Raw genomic sequence first — 20,198 nt, 5'->3', positions numbered from 1 at the left:
ATCTTTTATCTGTGGCACCTCTGCAAGAGAACCATCTCTTTCAACCCTTGCAAACATATGCATTTTTTAATATCTGGAAAAGATTTGGGATTAGATTGCTTAGAGATCTTTCTATAGACAACATCTTTGTATCCTATGAACAATTACATTCCAAATTTAACTTTCCAGCTACACATTTCTTTCACTATCTTCAAATTAGGTACTTTGTTAAACAGAACCTGCCCCATTTTCCTCATCTTGCACCCTCCTCCAGGCTGGAAGAAATATTGTGCAATTCTGAGACACCATCTCTGCAATATATAAAATTATTTTACAGTCCCTCCCTTTCAAAGATCCAAGAGGACAATGGCAAAAAGATCTCTTAATCAATATATCAGAAAAGGAGTGAAAGGTAGCAATGCAGAGAATTCACTCGAGCTCCATATGTGCAAAGCATACAATTATTCAAGTCAAAATTATACATCAAGCACATCTGTCTCACTTAAAACTGTCCAAAATGTTCCCAGGTCAAGATCCAACTTGCGGAACGCTGCAATCAAGTTCCAGCCTCACTGAGTCACATGTTCTGGGCCTGCAGCAAATTAATATCATTTTGGACCAAAATTTTTAAGTGCCTTTCAGACAGCCTTGGTGTCACAATCCCTTCTAACCCATTAACAGCTGTGTTTGGTGTTCTTCCAGATGGGCTTAAAGTTGAAAAGTACAAACAAATGGTGATTGCATTCACTACACTATTATTAGCACGCAGACTTATCCTGCTATACTGGAAGAATCCTAATTCTCCTCTTTTAAGTCAGTGGGAAACCAATGTTTTATACTGCATTAAATTGGAAAAAATCTAATTCTCAGTTAGAGGATCGGTACAGAATTTTTTCAAAACCTGGCAGGATCTAATCAATAATATTTTAGAATAAGCTCTTAAAGCACAGAGGAAGGAATTCTTTACGCATTTCTTTTTCTTCTCCATTCATCTCTATTGGTCTATTAAACTCATCAATTTAGATATGCTAACAAGCTTTAAGTTTTACTCCGTTGCCCATGCTCACTTTCTTAGGGGTGGGGGTTAAGTTGTTTTTATCCTATTTGTTTTTTTTTTTGTAAAAATTTATTTATTTGTATGAAATGATTACAATAAAATAAAAATAAAATAAAATAAAACAAACAAAAAAAGTTGTTCAGTTTCTTTGGTTGGTAAGAGGTTGAGCTCTGAATGCAGAGCCTGCCTTTTCCTATGAAGAGCCTCACCATTTCGGTTATGACGCATGACCGCGTGCACCATACAGCTATGCTACATACAGCAATTTGCATCCGCGACAAACATGCGTCTTCTTCACTCACGGACAATTATATGTTGCTCTCTCCAGAGTTCCATCTTTTCATTCACTTTCTGTTGTATCCTCAAACCCTTCCTTTTTAGACAACTGGGTCTTTCCAGAAGTGTTCAACCATTATATAAAAAATGTGTGGTCAGTTAAAAACTGTGTAATTGTCTTTGCAGTGTTAGATGTCATCCCCCGTGACAGGAATCCTATCTAAGAGTGGATTTAAAACACAATTAAAGTCCCCTGCTATTATAATTTTATGAGTGTTCACATTGGGAATGGATGCAAATAAATTTTCCCTATCATCGACATTGGGTGCATAAACATTTATCAAAATCACTGTACAGTACAGTTAAATAAATTGCCCATGACTATCACATATCTCCCTTCAGGATCAGATACTACATCTGATACCATAAATGAAACTGTTCTATGTATGAGAATTCCCACACCTCTAGTTTTGTTTCTAAAGCTGGAATGGAACATTTGGCGAGTCCAGTCTTTTTGCAGCTGGAACTGATCCTTGCTTAGTAAGTGGGTCTCCTGTAAAAAATACTATTTTAGCATTTAAACCTGTTATGTGAGAGAATACTTTCTTTCTCTTTAATTCATGAATCAGGCCTTTAACATTCCAACTCAAAAAGTTAACTGTTCCATCAATGAGTCATTGATTCTGAATTTTTTATGTCATTTTGTAGTCTTAACTGGAAGTGAGACAGCTTTAACTTTAATTTCCAATTTTCCCACGAGTTATTGCCATGCATCCTATTGTTACGTTGGTAGTTATAATTATAAGGATTAATAGGATAGATTAGATATAGCTTGCTCTCTTTCTCTCCTCCCCTTATCCCCCACTCCCCCATTTTGCCTCCCCACATGAGGCTGGACCCCACTTCACAAAGTCCCAGTCCTCTGACATACCTAGAGACAGAGCACATCCAAAACAAAACAAGCCCCCCACAGCGGCGTTTGAGGATTAAAAAGTAGAGATATCTATCGCTGATAAAGTCTAAATACTATAAGCATAAAATATAATCTTTAACAGTCTTGAAATATTAAGATAGTAAACCCAGGGAATGGTGTTAAAAAGTGGCCCTGAATAAGCATTTTAAACCCAAATACAATAATAACGATGATAATAAACCAAGGATATGATTTTAAACAGTCTCCTTTAGAACAGTAAAAAAAACTACTTTACTTTCTTCCACACATATGCCTATAATTGTAATTAAAACATAAACAAAAAGTGTCAGAGAAGAGAAAAGGATGTATAATTATGGTACCCTTATTGTTGCAAGCAGATCAGAAAGCAGGTAATATCTTCTTGCCATGCCATGACAGGATGTGACTCACTATTGTATTTCAAAAAAGTGTCAGAATCAGCTTTCTTAATTCCTTTTCTGCTTCCTCCTTGCTGGAGAAGATGCAATATTTGTCTTGAATATCCACTTTCAGTTTGGCAGGATACAAGAGGCTGTATATGATATCGGCTTTCCATAACTGCTGTTTAATGTTGTAAAAAGCTGTACGTTTACCAGCTGTTGGGGGTCAGAAATCAGGGAAAATACGAATGAGGTTGTTTTAAAATATAATCTCTTGTTTCTGTCTTAAAAGTCCCATTAGTTTAAGCTTAAATTGGAATCTCTCAAAGCGGACAATTAAATTCCTAGGTTTAGAGGTATTTGATCCACATATTCGATAAGCTGCCGCTATCTCGGTATCTGATTTAAAGTCCTCTCCAATTATTTTTGAGAATAGTTCAGCTACAAGTTTCACTGTGTTTGGACTTTCATGATTTTCAGGTAGACCTTCGATTCTAATATTATTCCTTCTGCATCCATCTTCCAGAGCCGCAAGTCTGTCCAGAATTTTATGTTGCCTGTAGCTCACAAACCGTTTGACCTATAGACCTAAAATTTGGTACACATATACTACGTGATGACTGCTCTCTGCATTCGGGGTGATGATTGACCTCCAAGGTTACTCCTCTTATTATTTTTATTTTATTTTATTATAGAATCAACTCTTGGCAGTGGCCGCGCGGTGCATGTGTACGCCGCCATTCTCATCCCTACCACCTTTGCTATCTCTTCCCCTATCTCTTCATATCTTAAATCATTCTTGAGGCAGATTGAAGACTTAAGTGCCAGCTCAAGTGAAAAATTAAGGAAAACATACTAAGTAATTGCAGCACAAACACTGACTTAATCAGTTTTAATGCAAAAAGATGCCGATGAATGAAGAGAAGAAGCAGGCCACCAGGGTGGAGAAAACAAGAGCTGCTCAGGATGCAGTAAGCGCATCAAACTCTGAGCAAATGAATGCTAAACTTACAGAGAAACAGTATGAAAACTATGAATGCTCAAGTCAAGTGTATTCACTGCACATTATCCTGCAGTGCGCCATTACTGGTTTAATATATTACAAAAAGACATAGTCAAAATAATCCTAAACATAGATATACCCAATAATGTTTAGCAAAATATATTGATGCAAATAAACAGACAAGAAGTAAATAGGCGCTCTTGTCATGAAAGATTCAACTGATTTTTATAACATAAAATGTCCTTGTGTCAAGATCCATCCATCCATCAATCCATCCATCCATTTCCTAACCCACTTGTCCAATTTAAGATTGTGGAACCCGGTGCCTATCCCAGTAGAACTAAGTGAAAAGCACCATTACAGTATAATATGATTATTATATAATAATGCTAAAGTGCTTATTGGGGAGTGTTTAAGGAAGTTAGATAGAGAACATACTCTATTTGAAAGTGTGATGCATATTCTTAGGAAACTTACTGTGCACTGGGAAAATTCCTATGGAGTGAAAGCTAGCAAATATTATTCCATTGCATACTAAGGGTGGTTGCAGTGATCCAAATAGCTTTAGAACAGTAAGCTTAATATGCTTCTTGGGTAAACTAATAGAAATAATTATTAATAAAAATACTGTATTAAGCATCACATGGCAAGAACAGGTGTAGTAGCAAATAGTCAGTATGATAATATGGTAGAATTCTATGAGGATGCAAAAAAAGCATATGATCAGAAAGGTGCATATGACATTTTACTCTTATTTTTCACAATACTTTTGATTAGGTCTCACATGAGAGGTTAGGTATCACATTTATAGGAGTGGGAATTCATGATGCAGTGTGTAGGTGGATGCAAAATTGGCTTAAATATCAGGAACAAAGAGTTATGGTGAGAAGAACTTTTTCAGTTCAAAGTGTCCCTGAGGGATCAGTGCTGGCATTGTTGCTCTTTTAAAACACATAAAAGAATATAAGAATATAAATAACAAGCTTGTTAAGTTTTCTGATGATGCAAAACTAGTTGGAATGACAAATAATCTAGAATCAGATGAATCAATAAGGAGTGACCTGAACAAAATACAGCCTTGTACGGATTTGTGGTGGTTGAAAACTTAACGTTAAGTAAATGCAAAATATAACATATGGGAAGCAAAAATGTTAGATCTGAATGCACAATCTAAGATTCGGAATTTGAAAGTACACATTCTGTGAAGGCCCTAGGAGCACTGGTGGCCTCTTCATTTTTTACATTCATAATGGGATTAAAAAGGCTAGTAAAATGTTATGATATATAGTCTAATATTTGGAATAAGTAAAAGGAGGTTATACTTCAGCTTTAAAACACACTATTGAGGCCTCAGGTGGAGTATTGCATACCATATTAAAAGAAAGACACATCAGCACTGTAACAAAAGAGTTATTAAAATTATTTGTAGGTTTCTTAGTATTCTTCTACAAGTTCTTGGAGAAAAAAAAACAATATTTCTTTATCTCTCATGCAGCACTGGCATGGTGCACAATCAATAGGATTCATGTTGAGTCTTTGCCTAACACACTGCTATAGTTGTAACTGCCTTCTTCCATGACAGACCTCATCCTGGCTTAACTGCTGTGCTCTGGTTGTGTTTGGCTTGGCCCAGTATGCCTTCTTACTGCTCTGGTTTTCCACTTTCATATTGAGATAGGATCTAACTTAACAGGGTTTAACAGAATAAAAAATGTATGGACATTAGCAAAAAAAACTAAACAAATGCCATATATAATACTGTTATATACTTAGGAATTAAAATAAGAACTTAGAGTAAAAATTACCTAGTTAAACATCATCACGACCCTTCAGCCAGCCATTGAATCCATTTCTTGTTTTCCTATGCACCCTTCACAAAGCATATCAAGGCCAAGGCCAAGTCAAAGCAAAATTTGTTATTCCTGAATAGGAGACTGAATTTGTCATGCATGTTACAAATGAATTACAAACCAAATTGGACACAAAATGGAAAATACACATTAAGAATAAGGAAAGCAGTCACATATGTTCAATATGTTTAGAATCACTTTCAGTTCTTGTTGAACCACTCTTAATATTTACAGAGCTTCACTTCTAATTGTAGACATCTCTTAATCTGCAATATTTTATTCTGTATTGTAGGAGCGCATTACTTTTTCGAACTACTGAAACAAAAAATTAAAAAAATTAATAATGTTCACAGATCTTTACATGTTTTTCTGAACTCACTTTATATTATTTTGTAACAAATTAGCTGTGTAAGCCTGTGCTGAAAAAAGCCCGGACTCTTAGAAACTATTGAAATTGCAGACCTTATGTAAGCATTGGCTAGAATTCTTGATGTTCCTTCTGATCACTTCCACTCCTTCCCGTGTGTTTTACCTCTTGCTATGCATAACAAAAACATACTGTGCAGTGAATAACCAGAATCATTAGGGATCTTGCTGTGCTTTTTTGGACAAGGCTTGCACACAGATGTATCACTCATATTTTATTGACCTGAATTTTTATGCCTGCTGTTCTGCATTTGGGTTACAATTTAGGTTTATCTTGAGTGCACATATTTCTAAAAACACAGGTCAGGCTAGAGAACACAATGACCTGCTAAACTGAAACTAATAACATTTGTACAATTCAGCAGCTTACCAGGAGGTTGTTCAGCTTGTGTAAAAACTATCTTTTGTTAAAATCTTTAACCATCCTCCAATTAATGGCAAAAGAATCTCAGTTAATCATCAGCTTGGATTTTTAAATATTTGCAGGACTCTCCTGACAAATTCTGTATTTATTCAAAGATGGGGCCTTTTGCCTTTTATGGTCATTTCTTTCATTTTCATAATATTTACCTTCAGAAAGATTAATTAGAGTACCATTAAATTAAATTTGATATCTTACTGATCAAGCATTCCTTGGTCGAATTGTCAGATTATAAAAACCCTTTGAGTGTTGTATCATTATCATCATCAGATTTAAAAAATGTGTGAGTCAAAGATGAATCGCTACACTCATTTGTGAATAAAATGTACATTACAAGAAAAACATGGGGGGGTGATAATAGGATGACAGTACGGAGTAAAAACTCACTGCATGCGATTCACAAGATAATTATACAAGCACAGAATAAGTTTCAAACTCAAGATCTACTGGCTGAATAGCATTAAATGCAATACTAAAGTGTTCTGAAAAATCTGCTATAACTTGAGCTTGCTCCAAATATCCACATATTGTTATTTAGCATGACTGTCAGTCGAATGAAGACGCTTTTTTAACATGAGCTGCTTGAAATGTTTGATTGTTATTCAACTTAAACTGGATATAGAATATTCATTCCCTTTGGTGTATTCCTCGAGAACACCAGGACAAACAAGAGCAGATTTGTCTTATTTTACATTCTTCTGTGTCTCCCAAAGTTAGGTGAGTGATCTCTCTCTAAATCACTGGACAACACCTCATTATATGACAAAATGCGTAACTGTAAGTCTGATCCCAGTGTTGTACCAAATTCCGATTAAAGTTGTACACATTACTTTGTCTTAATTTTAAACAAAACTGTTTAAATCATAATGTTAATCTAAAAAATCATTATTTTTACAGAATAATGCTCCTTTCTTGCCTTCTGTAACTTGTATGTTATTAATTTGCTAAACTGTTTTACTTTGTAGATATGAAATTACACACAACTTGAAGTTAACCTGTGATAAACAGCAGAAAATAAAAACAAGCTGAACTAATCAGAATACATAAATTCTGATAAAAGCTTATTATCCAGCAAGTGCACAGCTGGAAGGCTGGTTCATGGCTCTCGAAACTTGGTGGCAACTGTGCTACACCTAATTCTTAGCAGTGGAATATCACCACTACTTACACTCCCCTTATATAACATTACATACAATTCTCAAACCTGCTAATCAAATTCAGAGTCATGCCAATGCCAGAGCCTATTCCAGCAAGTCAGATGTAAGATGGCAACCATTTGCCAGGTCACACACACACTCACATGTGGCCAATTTAAACTCACCACCACTCATCACTTTAACTTTGGGATTTGAGAGGAAGACCGTATGGTCTGACGAGACACATGATTTGAAGTCAGGTAGTGGGATCCATAGCAATGCTAAACACTGCATCATCGTCCTCCCTATCAAACTAAATATGGAGGCAATAATGTTGAAGTTGCGCTTATTCATTGCAGACACCAGAAACACTGAATTGTTAGGTAATCATCTAAAAATGATACTTTGTGTCTCTTAATAAGTGCTTAAAAGAGGTCATGTACACATTAAATATGCATACATTTATCACAGACATTTCATCTTCAGCTTGGATACAACTAGCTTTTCCTACATACACGTTTAAGAGCTACTTTATCCAGATTTTAATCAAGTCATATCACACTCTGAAGGTTATCACAAGCACAAGATGACTAGTACAGTATATCATCTAATTTCCAATAAATCCTTGTTTTAGCCTGTGCTTATAGTAATGTAGCTAAAAAAGTTACGGAATGAAGCAGTCAGGGAATGTGAAGGACAATTTGACAGTCTATGTTGTTAGAAATTAACCTCTTTTAATTACACTCAGATTAAGTTAAATTGGTTTAACTTTTTTAAACATAAAGTTGTCCACTGACATGAGGCCCAACACAAGTTTACAAATGCAAAACCCTAACTGAAATTTGCATAAAAAATATAAATGGACAGTTAAAGAAAGATCTATTTATCTGGAATAACATGTGCTAGAAATCAGACTAAACAAACAAAAAATTATTTCACGTAGTAAGGGAAGAAAACACAATATACAGATTTCTTAGAGATGATATACTTCTATAGGGTCAACAGTTCTTTAGTACTCTTAATCATGGGACCATAACATTTTATGGCAGTTCATATTTCAGGGCAGGGGTTTCAGGTTCCAGTCTTAAAAGCCTGAAGCTACTGCTATTTTTCATCCAGCCAATTCCCAAATTCTTGTTTTTAAGGAAGTATTTCATTTAATCTTATGATTTGTTGGTGCTCTCATTCTGTTATTTTTAACCATGAGGATTTTTCTTTTCTGGGAATATCATCAGAATGATTTGTGGGGCAGATTACTACATCTCTGTCCCTCAATGTTTCTCCCTTGTATCCTTCTGAACTATTGTCAGTTAGCCACCAAATTCATAAGGTGCTAAGTGATTCATACTGCTGCCTTAGCCAGAATCCATCAAACATTTTTTAAAGAAGAAGGATGATGTTCATTACGTAAATAAATGCGTTAAAATGCCCCTTTCTAGAAGTCTGAAGATAGAAAACGACTTTGTGCGATCATTTAAAAGTAAGAATTTCATTGTGCACATTACAACAAACTTGTCCTTTTGCACATGTTCAGCACACTTAAAATAAATTCATTTTTACAGCAAATGAAAAGTGTTTATAAAGTTAAAATGTAATTTGTATGATGCTTGCTTATGTGCATTATTACAGAAGCTCTGAACCGCACAATGAAAAAAAAATTTAGGATAGCCTTTACCTCATATGTACGTGAAAACACCTCGTACATACGGCATACTTTCACATTCACATACATACAAGATGTTTTCACGTATGTACGGGATACTTTTACGTACGTACGTACGAGATGTTTACTTCAGGTATCCCGTACATAACCTGAAAACATTTTGTGTGTATGTGAAAATATCTTGTACATACGTGAAAGCATCTCGTACATGCAAGATATTTTCATATACATATGGGATGGGATTATCCCATCATTTTTTTTATTGTGCAGTTCAGAGTTTCCATATACAGTATAATGACACATATATTTAAAAAAAAAAAAAAGAAGACATACAAAATAATATATGTAACATACCAAAAATTGAGTGTACATTGTTCCCTTGCTGGGTTTACATAATGGACAAATGTATTGTCGGCTATCTCTTTTAGTGCTGGCGTGTGCTCCATAGACTTAATCAAAATATAAAAACAAAGAAAGAAGCAAATGTGTAAAAAACCAATAGTGACAAAAACAGCATCTAACAAAAACTGGATCTAAATTTTAGGCAAATGGAACAGGGCTTTTTAGAAAGCAAGTGGTGTGATTGTGAATCTAACTTGTTTTCTGACAGAAAAGACAGCAGGAGCCTTAATTATTTATGCAGCTTTCACGCTGAAACCAAAATATGCAAATCCAAAAATAAAAAAGCACTCCTAACAGTGGCAGCACATTTAATTCACCTTTTCACTCACCAGGTAATGCAACTTTCAAAGGTTCATTTTAGTTTTTACTTGTAGTGACATATTATTAATCTTGGTGCTTGGCACATCATATTGAATGAATTTCAACTCGAGCTTATTGATTTGCCATATGAGTCACACTTCAGTATGCACTTTGCATCCAATAGAGCTTGGGCCTGCTGAGAAATGTTTCTAATAAGTTTGTATAAAAGTCCAACATGAACACAGTTTACAGTGCCACATATTTAATATGTAAAATTAACAGTAAATTCAGGAATGCATAAGATAGGCCCAGATGCAGACTTTATTTGGCATTTTGGGTTTCAGTTTGTTCTGTATATGTGATTCCATACCATACACTTTATAAAAATGACACTTAATAGGTCAACCCTTCATCTCACTCTAGCTGGAAGAATTAACGTTGTTAAGATGAATATCCTTCCTAAGCTTCTCTTTTTATTTCAAAACATTCCAATATACATCAGTAAATCATTTTTTAAGCAATTAGATTCAACCATAATCTCATTCATTTGGAAATTAACTTATCCACATATCCAAAGAGAGACTCTACAAAGACCTAAGGCAGAAGGTGGCATTGCTCTACCCAACTTTCAGTTTTATTACTGGGCAGCAAACATACGAGTGCTGGTCATAAAATTAGAATATCATGAACAAAGTTGATTTATTTCAGTAATTCCATTCAAAAAGTGAAACTTGTATATTAGATTCATTCATTACACACAGACTGATGTATTTCAAATGTTTATTTCTTTTAATTTTGATGATTATAACTGACAACTAATGAAGTCCCAAATTCAGTATCTTGGAAAATTAGAACATCAATCAGGACCAATGCAAAAAAAGGATTTTTAGAAATGTTGGCCAACTAAAAGGTATGAACATGAAAAGTATGAGCATGTACAGCACTCAATATTTAGTTGGGGCTCCTTTGGCCTAGATTACTGCAGCAATGCGGCGTGGCATGGAGTCAATCAGTCTGTGGCACTGCTCAGGTGTTATGAGAGCCCATGTTGCTCTGATAGTGGCCTTTAGCTCTTCTGAATTGTTGGGTCTGGCGTATTGCATCTTCCTCTTCACAATATCCCATAGATTTTTTATGGGGTTAAGGTCAGTCGAGTTTGCTGGCCAATCAAGAACAGGGATACCATGGTCCTTAAACCAGATACTGGTAGCTTTGGCACTGTGTGCAGGTGCCAGGTCCTGTTGTTGTCTAGTCTTAGGAAATACTTAACGGCAATAATACAGCATGATCATGAACAGGATGAAAAGCATCAGTGATATGAGTAATACAGAAATGTCAGAGAAAGCAGAATAATACAAGTTATAAAAACTCACCTAATCCAATCAGATGACTGGACGGCCAACTGACACATGGTTAAGCGATGCCTACTGGAAACCAGCCCCTGAAATTACAAAGGAATGGAATGCTACTTAGGAAATAAAACAGTTCATTTACAAAACAAAAAAGGCTGAAAGCGATAGGTCAGATAAAGCATAAATTGTACTGTAATTGATCACAAAAATGCCCATCCATTTTAATTAAGCCCCTGAAAAAAACAGGAATGTTATAATGACTGCACAAGTCCAACATGTTTCTAGCAAAAGTAATTATTTCAACATGAAGCTGAGGATCAACAAAAAACAAAAAACTATCAGTGTTTTTAACTTGAAAGTACTTTATAATGTATGTATAGAAATTACACCACAAGCAGGTTAATTAACGTGGATTTACATCTAAAACATTAGCCACAGGTCCACATTAGCAAAAACATGACACATTTCAAGTGTAAAATCTAGTTTGGCTGTACAATATTCTAACTACTGCAGTGGGCTGGCACCTTGCCTGGGGTTTGTTTCCTGCCTTGCGCTCTGTGTTGGCTGGGACTGGCTCCAGCAGACCCCTGTGACCCTGTAGTTAGGATATAGCAGGTTGGATAATGGATGTTTGGATATTTTAACTAGAAAATCTGAGTATGCAATCATGCCATGGAGATATTACACTGAGCCAAACCACACTCAAATAACCAGTGAACCTCATGTGAGAGGGTGACACGACAGTAGCTTGGCATGGATACTCAAGTTGATTTTTTGTTGTTTTTTTTGTCAAACCACAAGAAGTGAGGGAAAAATGGCTGAGTTTTTAAACCAAAATATAAAAGAAAGCTTGGTATTGAGACAAACTGACTGTTTTGCCACCTGCAGTAGATTTCTAAGAGGATGTCATCAGAGCTGCTCTCCTGTAGCAGGGCAAGTAGGTCGCTCTCCTTGAGGATCTAAAATACAGAAGAACTGCACCCGGGTGAAACATGCACTTGTAAAGACTTCTATGAATGTGGGAGTTGAGACTTGCAGAAGTAGCCAAGCTGTCTCAGCTGATTCCAGCATCACTTTAATTAAAGTTTGTGAGAAAGTGCTTTCTTGCAGCAAAAGCATCCAATAAATGGGAAAATGATACGTTCTCATCACAATAGATATACTGTTATGTATACAAACACACTGTCTTCTTAATTACTTTGCCTTTCAAAGGTTACATAGTTTTCCTTTCGCAATATCTCACCTTATAACTAAGCATCTTTATTGGGATTTTAGCATTTGAAAAACATATAGCAAGCGAGGCTGAAAAACACCACAGTATGGCATTGCAAGTCAGACATATTCCATTATGCAAAATGGCTTTTATTTTCAAAATTCAATGAAATGTACAAAGATTCATACTAATAGCAATGTGTTCCAATTCTGGTCATTTCCAGTAATGTTTAGTAACTCGAAAAATGAGGAAAGAAGATTAAAGAAATACATACATATACCAGCAATGTTGATTCTCTGAATTTGATTAGCTTTTACTATTGATGTCTCCACAGAAGTTCTTCATGAAGTCAAGAAGAAAGTTCAAATCTATAAGGTAATGCAAGCATTTAGCAAATTAATCCCAAACAGATGGACAGAGCTCTGTTTTTATGTGGATCATCCACACATATGAATGCACATGTGTTTGTAGAAGTGTAGGACCAGCTGCTGCAGAATATAAAGAGGCAATGATGAAGACATCTGTAAATTAAAATGCAATGAAGACTTCCAGGTGTTGTTGCTAAACAGTATGTCTGTTGGCCTGCATGTTTCTCTGAATGAAGCCTTAATAAAAGGTAGTATCAATAAACATATTTCATCAAGGCTACAATCTCAGTTGCATAATTACAAAATATATCAAGTATATAAAAGTGAGGCACTTTCGATTGTAATGTGAAAGGACTGATCTTTTTCTTCTTCTTTCGGCTACTCCCATTAGGGGTTGCCACAGCGGATCATCTTTTTCTATATATTTCTGACTTCTGCATCTTGTTCTGTTACACCCATCACCTGCATGTTCTTTCTCACCACATCCATAAATCTTCTCTTAAGCCTTCCTCTTTTTCTCTTGCCTGGCAGCTCTATCCTTAACATCCTTCCCCCAATATACCCAGCATCTCTCCTCTGCACATATCCAAACCAACGCAATCTCGCCTCTCTGATTTTGTCTCCTAACCGTCCAACTTGAGCTGACCCTCTAATGTACTCATTTCTAATCCTATTCATTCTCATCACACCCAGTGCAAATCTTAGCATCTTTAACTCTGCCACCTCCAGCTCTGTCTCCTGCTTTCTGGTCAGTGCCACCGTCTCCAACCCATATAACATAGCTGGTCTCACTACCATCCTGTAGACCTTCCCTTTTCACTCTTGCTGATACCCGTCGGTCACAAATTACTCCTGACACTCTTCTCCACCCATTTCACCCTGCCAGCACTCTCTTCTTTACCTGTCTTTCACAATTCCCATTACTCTGTACTGTTGATCCCAAGTATTTAAACTCATCCACCTTCACCAACTCTACTCTCTGCATCCTCACCATTCCACTGACCTCCCTCTCATTTACACACATGTATTCTGTCTTGTTCCTACTGACCTTCATTCCTCTCCTCTCTACAGCATATCTCCACCTCTCCTGGGTCTCCTCAACCTGCTCCCTACTATCGCTACAGATCACAATGTCATCAGCAAACATCATAGTCCATGGGGACTCCTGTCTAATCTCGTCTGTCAATCTGTCCATCGCCATTGCAAATAAGAAAGGGCTCAGAGCTGATCTCTGATGTAATCCCATCCGTCACTCCTACCACAGACCTCACCCACTGTCACACTTCCCTCGTACATATCCTGTACAACTCTTACATACTTCTCTGTCACTCCCAAATTCCTCATACAATATCACAGCTCCTCTCGAGGCACCCTGTCATATGCTTTCTCCAGGTCCAAAAAGATGCAATGTAACTCCTTCTGGCCTTCTCTATGCTTCTCCATGAACATCCTCAGAGCAAACATCGCATCTGTGTTGCTCTTTCTTGCTCTTCTTCTCTGATAGGCAGAGAAAATGTGGCACAAGACAGGAACAGGGACAAACAAAGGAATAGAAGACGAAGAGAAATGCACCTTGGCAGGAATCAGATAACACAGACCAGAATACAAAAAGGCAGGTGACCCACCAGGTGCCAGGGATGGCTGATCCTGGTTTTAAAGAAAGTATGAAAGTCAGGGATGGTCTGTAGAAGGTGAGAATACCTCCTCAATGACAATGGGAGACCAGCTATGTTCCATCTGGATCTTTAAGGTGAAACACATGACTGTCTAAGACAGTTAGCAGTTTAAGACTTACAGACAGCTTATAAGTGCAGGGGCAAATATGACACAAGACCACATCTGATCCCAGAAGTCATTTTAAAGCCTGGTGGGAAGTGTTCCCAGGAGAGGATTTACATCCTAAATAGGAGAAGAATAACAGGGGTAATTTTGTGGTACGTTAATCGTGGGCAAGAGGACAAGCCATCCCTCCTAGCAGACAGGGATCAATTCCAGTGGAGGTAGACCCTGAAAAGCTACAAAGTCTCTTGATTGTTATTTAGTTCGGAACCTTATGTTCTCTTTTTAGGGCATCTCTCTCTTGTATATTTATTTTAATAATGGGCATGATTCTGGATTCCCACAAGAGTACACCCTCCTGTTGCACTGTCCATCTGTTTAAAAGGGCTAGATATCCACTGCATCTATTGGGGGTGCTCTGTGCCTAGTGTTGTCAAGAGAATCAGTGTACCTTATGCCAGACCAATAAAGGTGCTTTACAATGAAGCTTAGACCAAGATGTTTCATAAAATTGATGCAGCTAGGAGGCCAGCAGATGTAAAACATCAGTCAGGTTCCACATCACCCACAGCACATGTTTTTGCAGGCCTATGATAAAAGCAGCAGTAAATTTGCCGAATCCCTGTTGGGGAGAGTTCAGCTGACAAAGACTTAGTGAAATAAAGACAGACATTTATTCAGTATATTTGACCCTGGCACAATGAAAGTGTGGAATAAAAGAAGCAAAGTGCTTAGTTGAGTCTCCAGCCCATACTTGCTTGCCACATACTGCTGTTATTATTGTTGTTGTTGTCATCATTATCTTTATTGTTATACTAACAACAGTAACCACTAAAAGAACACACATCAATTGCAAATTTTTATTATTATCATTATGCTTTGAGGCTCACTTTACTTGCTAATCTGCTGAGGTGATTTCAATTATGTTTTGTCACAATGTGTCCCACTTAGAGTGTTTCTATGAGGTGCACTCCTCAGAGAAAATGATTCATTTATTAAGTAAGGCCACGCAGGATAGAAAAGAACCTGTCTATAAAAAAACTCTGGGCATCAAGCCCTTGCTTTCTGTTCTCTGTAAACTGCATACAAGAGCAAGATGCCATCCCCTAGACATTGACCCAAGACATAGAGAATTTTCATTAGACCTTAGAGCCTTTGTGTTAATATGAGAAAACCTTTTGGATATGATTTAGGCCATACAGCAAGTGATCACTTCTGGGTGCCATGGCTTCATAAAATTAGGCCGGCTGGGAATGTAGATAGACAGATATGAACACCAGAAAATGTCAGGCATCTCTAATTAAAACCTGGAGCCACCCAATAGCACCAGAAGCAGAAATGATTAGGATGGTAAAGGCAGCTGCTTAAGCAACTAAACGTTAGCAGATGAATGTGGAAAGTGCAATCCAAGAAGAAGACAAAGATAAAGTGGAATTTTTTGGCATTTTGGTATACTTATTTATTTTTTTCTAAACCTGCTTCTTTCAGTACAGAGTTGTGGGAAACACAAAGCAATTCAGCAACTTAGCATGCCAGTCAGTGATAACACACACACACACACAAAACTGCAGTCAAAAAAATATAGAAACAAATGCTTGGCATGAAGGGTAAAGTTTATGTAATCTGTGTGCGGATTTGCATACTCTCTGGGAGTAAGACATGGCCGATAAGATGGGATGCAAAGAACTACTGGAAAGAACAGAAATGGCAAACAGACTAAGGGGGTTTGGTTTGAAGGACAGGGAATGTCTGCATGAAAACGTGTATCAAGATGTAGGTGGATGGTGTGAGGCCCAGAAGACCAAAGAAGATGTGGCTGGAGATGGCGGTAGAAAAATGTTTTTGGGGAAAACTATCGAACATGGGTAAATCCCAAAACTGGCTGTTAAGCTGGTGATAATGGTGATCGTGACGATGAAGAAATCTTTGGCATGTTGGAGGAAATTGGGACATGCAGTGCCTATAAAAAGTTTTCAAACTTTATTATTATACAATATTCAATCACAGTGGCTTTAATTTGGCTTTTTTGACATTGATCAACACAAAAAGTCTTCTTAGTTTCAAAGTGAAAATAATGCAAAGTGGTCTAAAATTGTTACAAATTTAAAACATAAAACTACATAAGTATTAATTTAATAGATGCACATTTGGAAGCCATGACAGTCTTGAGGCTGTGAGTTCATAACTCTTATCAGCTTTGAACATTTGGACACTGCCATTTTTCCTCATTCTTCTTCTGCTCAAGGTCTGTCAGGTTGCATGGGAATTGTGAGTGATCAGCATTTTTCACGTACAGCCATAAATTCTCAATTAGATTAAGATACAGATTCTGACTTGGCCCCTCCAGGACGTTAACATTGTTGTTTTTAAGCAATCCCTTTGTAAACTTTGGCTTTATGTTTGTCTCTCTAGAAAACAAACCTTCACCCAAAGGTTTCCTGCAGACTGCATAAGGTTTTCTTGTAGATTTCCCTGTATTTTGGTGCATTTAATTTTCCCCTGTACACTCACAAGCCCTCCAGGGACTGCTGCAGAGAAGCATCTCGAAACCATGCTGCGGCAACCAAAATGCTTCATGGTGGAGATGGTGTTTTTGAAATTGTGCATTGTCTAGCTTAAGCTCAATTTTGGTCTTAGACTGAACCTTCTTCTAGCTGATTTCAGAGCCCACAATACGCCTTCTAGCTGATATGTGATGTGTGTTTTTTTCTCTTTGGCACTCTCCTATAAAGATGCGACTGGTGAAACACCCATGCAACAATTGTTGTCTGCAAAGTCTCTCCAACTTCATTGTAGTTTGTGACTCCTTCAGAGTTCTCCTAGGTCTCCTGGTGGGCTCCCACACTAGTCTTCTTCTTGAACACTCACTTTTTGTGGATTGCTTACTGTATGCAGATTTACAGCTGTGCCATACACTTTTTATTTCTTCATGATTGATTTAATTTGACTCCCACAGCTATTCAGAGATTTACAGATTTTCTTGTATTGTTTTGTCTTGGTGGAGTCCTATATTACTCTACTTTCCCCTTTTTATTCTTTATTGTATAGACTATCAGGGTGCCTCAGATCCCATAGAGTTACCACTGTTTATAAGGTGTTGCACTTTATAACTTCTCATCTACATTAATAACCTCACGCAATCACATAGAGTAAAAGGACAAGCAGGAATTAAGTTACAACATTAAATAACACATTATTGATAATATTCATAAAATAATAATAATGAATCAAAGTATATGTGAATATTGGCCACCATACAACCTGATAAATGCTAGATGTGTAGTTTCAGGAGGCACACAGACTTACAATTACTCAAATGTCTCTGGTCAAGCCATCAGTTTTAGTGAACTTTCTTCAGGACAGGCCACATGCCTATCTCTATATGGCTGCCAAGTTGTGGTCTTCATTGTGGTGTTCTCTTCATTTCCATGGTGAGTGTGAGAGAGGAGGAGGGATAAAGCGACCAAATGATAACATTTTCTGTCCAAATCTTTAGGCAAATGGGGCATTATGGTACAGAAATGATTTGCACACTGCCTTTTAAACACTAGCCCTCAAATAGTGGGTACAATTTGTGTATCTGAAGCTTGCCAGTTACTTCAGGTTTATAGCCTTCATGTGGGGGTTGATTTATAAGAAATGTCCCACACAGAATCACTTTTGTCAAACTGGTTTTAGGCACCTCCACCAACCCTTGCAATAAATCCCACACCTTGAGTCAGTTCTAAAGACTCAGGCTGGGGGTTGATTAGTTAGACATGCCTTTGAAAACACTAATATTACATTTGCTTTATCTGACTTAAAAAGACATACAAATTAAATTATATACAAAATATTAGTTCACCACATGTATCCATCATTTGATTTATGTGTTTCAATCACAGAGTTACTTGGAGTGTTCTCTTGTCTTCATTGTGTAGGTTAGGTCCTGAAACTGAGTTACCACAAACTGGACCTTCCACATAAGGCTGCATTTATATTACAGTAAATGGAATCCTCTTGATTACAGGCAGATGATCTCCACTGAACTAATGACTGTGACTTCTAAAGCCAGTCAGCTACTACAGTGTTGATTTAGAGGTGTCATATTAATGGACGAGAATAATTATGTGATTGATTACTTTGTGTTTCATATTTGTAACTCATTTAGACCACTTTACACTTTGACATTAGAGAATCTTTTTGAATTGATCAGTGTCAAAAAACCCAAATTAAATCAACTGTGATTCAATGTAATAATTTGTATACATTTGCATGGGGCGAATACTTTTTATAGGGACCATATCAACACATACATGGAGACAAGCTGACGTCTCCAAACAGTTTGTGTAAAGGCTGAAGTTTGAATAGAGTTGTTTGGAGCTTTGAGGCAAACCAATCAGAATACTGAAGGAAGTTATCTTTAGTATAAGCCACTAGGCCAATATACACACAGAGACAGAAGCACAATTTTGAGGTGATTAGGTGGAGTCTTTACAGATATAGCCTCAAATACCTTTACACAAATAATTGTCATTAAAGAGAACGAGGGCTTAACAATGCGGTCTCAATGTAATAATCCTTTCAGGAACATAAGCTGAACAGCTTGTTCTCCTTCATGGTTTTCCTTAGCTTCTTACTGTACGTGTCCTGAACATTAAATTAAGATGGCCTATTTATCTTCCAAGGAACTACTTAGAAGTCAGATGTGGATGGAGAATTTCATCCTTTAATCAAATTTCCTTTTACCTGCAGGAATAGTGAAGGCTGTAAGATGCAAATATAAAAAGGCATTCTGAACAGATGGTCATAATTCTTCAATTCTCTTCAGACTTATTTAGTGTGTAAACAGTGTGTCTTTCATCTCCACAGCTGGATGCTGTCCTCCCTCCTCTGCCGGGCCCACTGTTCTACTGGCAAACTGCAGCTGGTTTACATATAATACCCCCATGGGGTGGACACCAATTGCTAAAATGCAGTCATGATTTAGTATACCATAGCATGACCCATGGATGCACATCCCATTTCACATCAGCTTTTGTCGCTCTGGTGATCTTAGGATAGGAGCCCAGCATGTCTGCATTCATTTTGAATGACCAGAAAGGAGCCCCAGGTGTGAGTGATAACTTACTGCAATTATTCAATATTAAGAATTTAATTTACAGATGCTCCACTAGAGCAGTGGTTCATAAACAGCTTTGAAAAATTGGTTTTATACCGATATGCATCTGCTTCAGTAAATACTGGTCCTGCTACACCTCAAGACAAAAGCTTAAAATTCATAAGGAAATGAATAAACACTTTTTTTTATATTTAATAATTTATTAAATCTGAACTTGTCTTAGCTGCCCAAATCTCCTTTTTAATCAGAGGCAGATGGCATGTAGCCAGCATAAGCTACGTTTAGAAGGCTGAATTGTAGGTGTCACATGTTTGAATTGTTTTCATTCTTCAAGAACAGGATTAAAAATGGTAGCAAAATGTTATGCTCTGTCGTTAAAACTGTAGAACAGGAGTTCCCAAGTTCAGTCCAGGGGTATCACTCTGGCTGCGGGATTTTATTCCAACTGGTATCACAAATACACAGATCAGTCTTATTTCTAAATGATCTGTTTAATTAGTCTTTTCTTCTCTTATATTACATTCAGAAATGTGTTAGTAT

The 20,198-nt window shown here is 36.9% G+C and overlaps 1 protein-coding gene across 1 annotated transcript in view; it reads right to left on the bottom strand.

The window, feature by feature from the left end:
* nmnat2 (nicotinamide nucleotide adenylyltransferase 2) overlaps positions 1-20,198 on the bottom strand; it is a 347,686-nt gene that overhangs the window by 176,835 nt on the left and 150,653 nt on the right. Inside the window, exon 3 of the mRNA XM_039734773.1 lies at positions 11,219-11,286. Within this exon, the coding sequence (XP_039590707.1) occupies positions 11,219-11,286 (68 nt within the window). The remainder of the gene's footprint in view (positions 1-11,218; positions 11,287-20,198) is intronic.

This window comes from Polypterus senegalus, chromosome 14 (genome assembly GCF_016835505.1).
Source record: "Polypterus senegalus isolate Bchr_013 chromosome 14, ASM1683550v1, whole genome shotgun sequence".
In the NCBI taxonomy this organism is placed as follows: Eukaryota; Metazoa; Chordata; class Cladistia; order Polypteriformes; family Polypteridae; genus Polypterus; species Polypterus senegalus.
The sequence above is the reverse complement of the archived record's forward strand: the minus strand, read 5'-3'. Positions and strand labels throughout refer to the sequence as shown.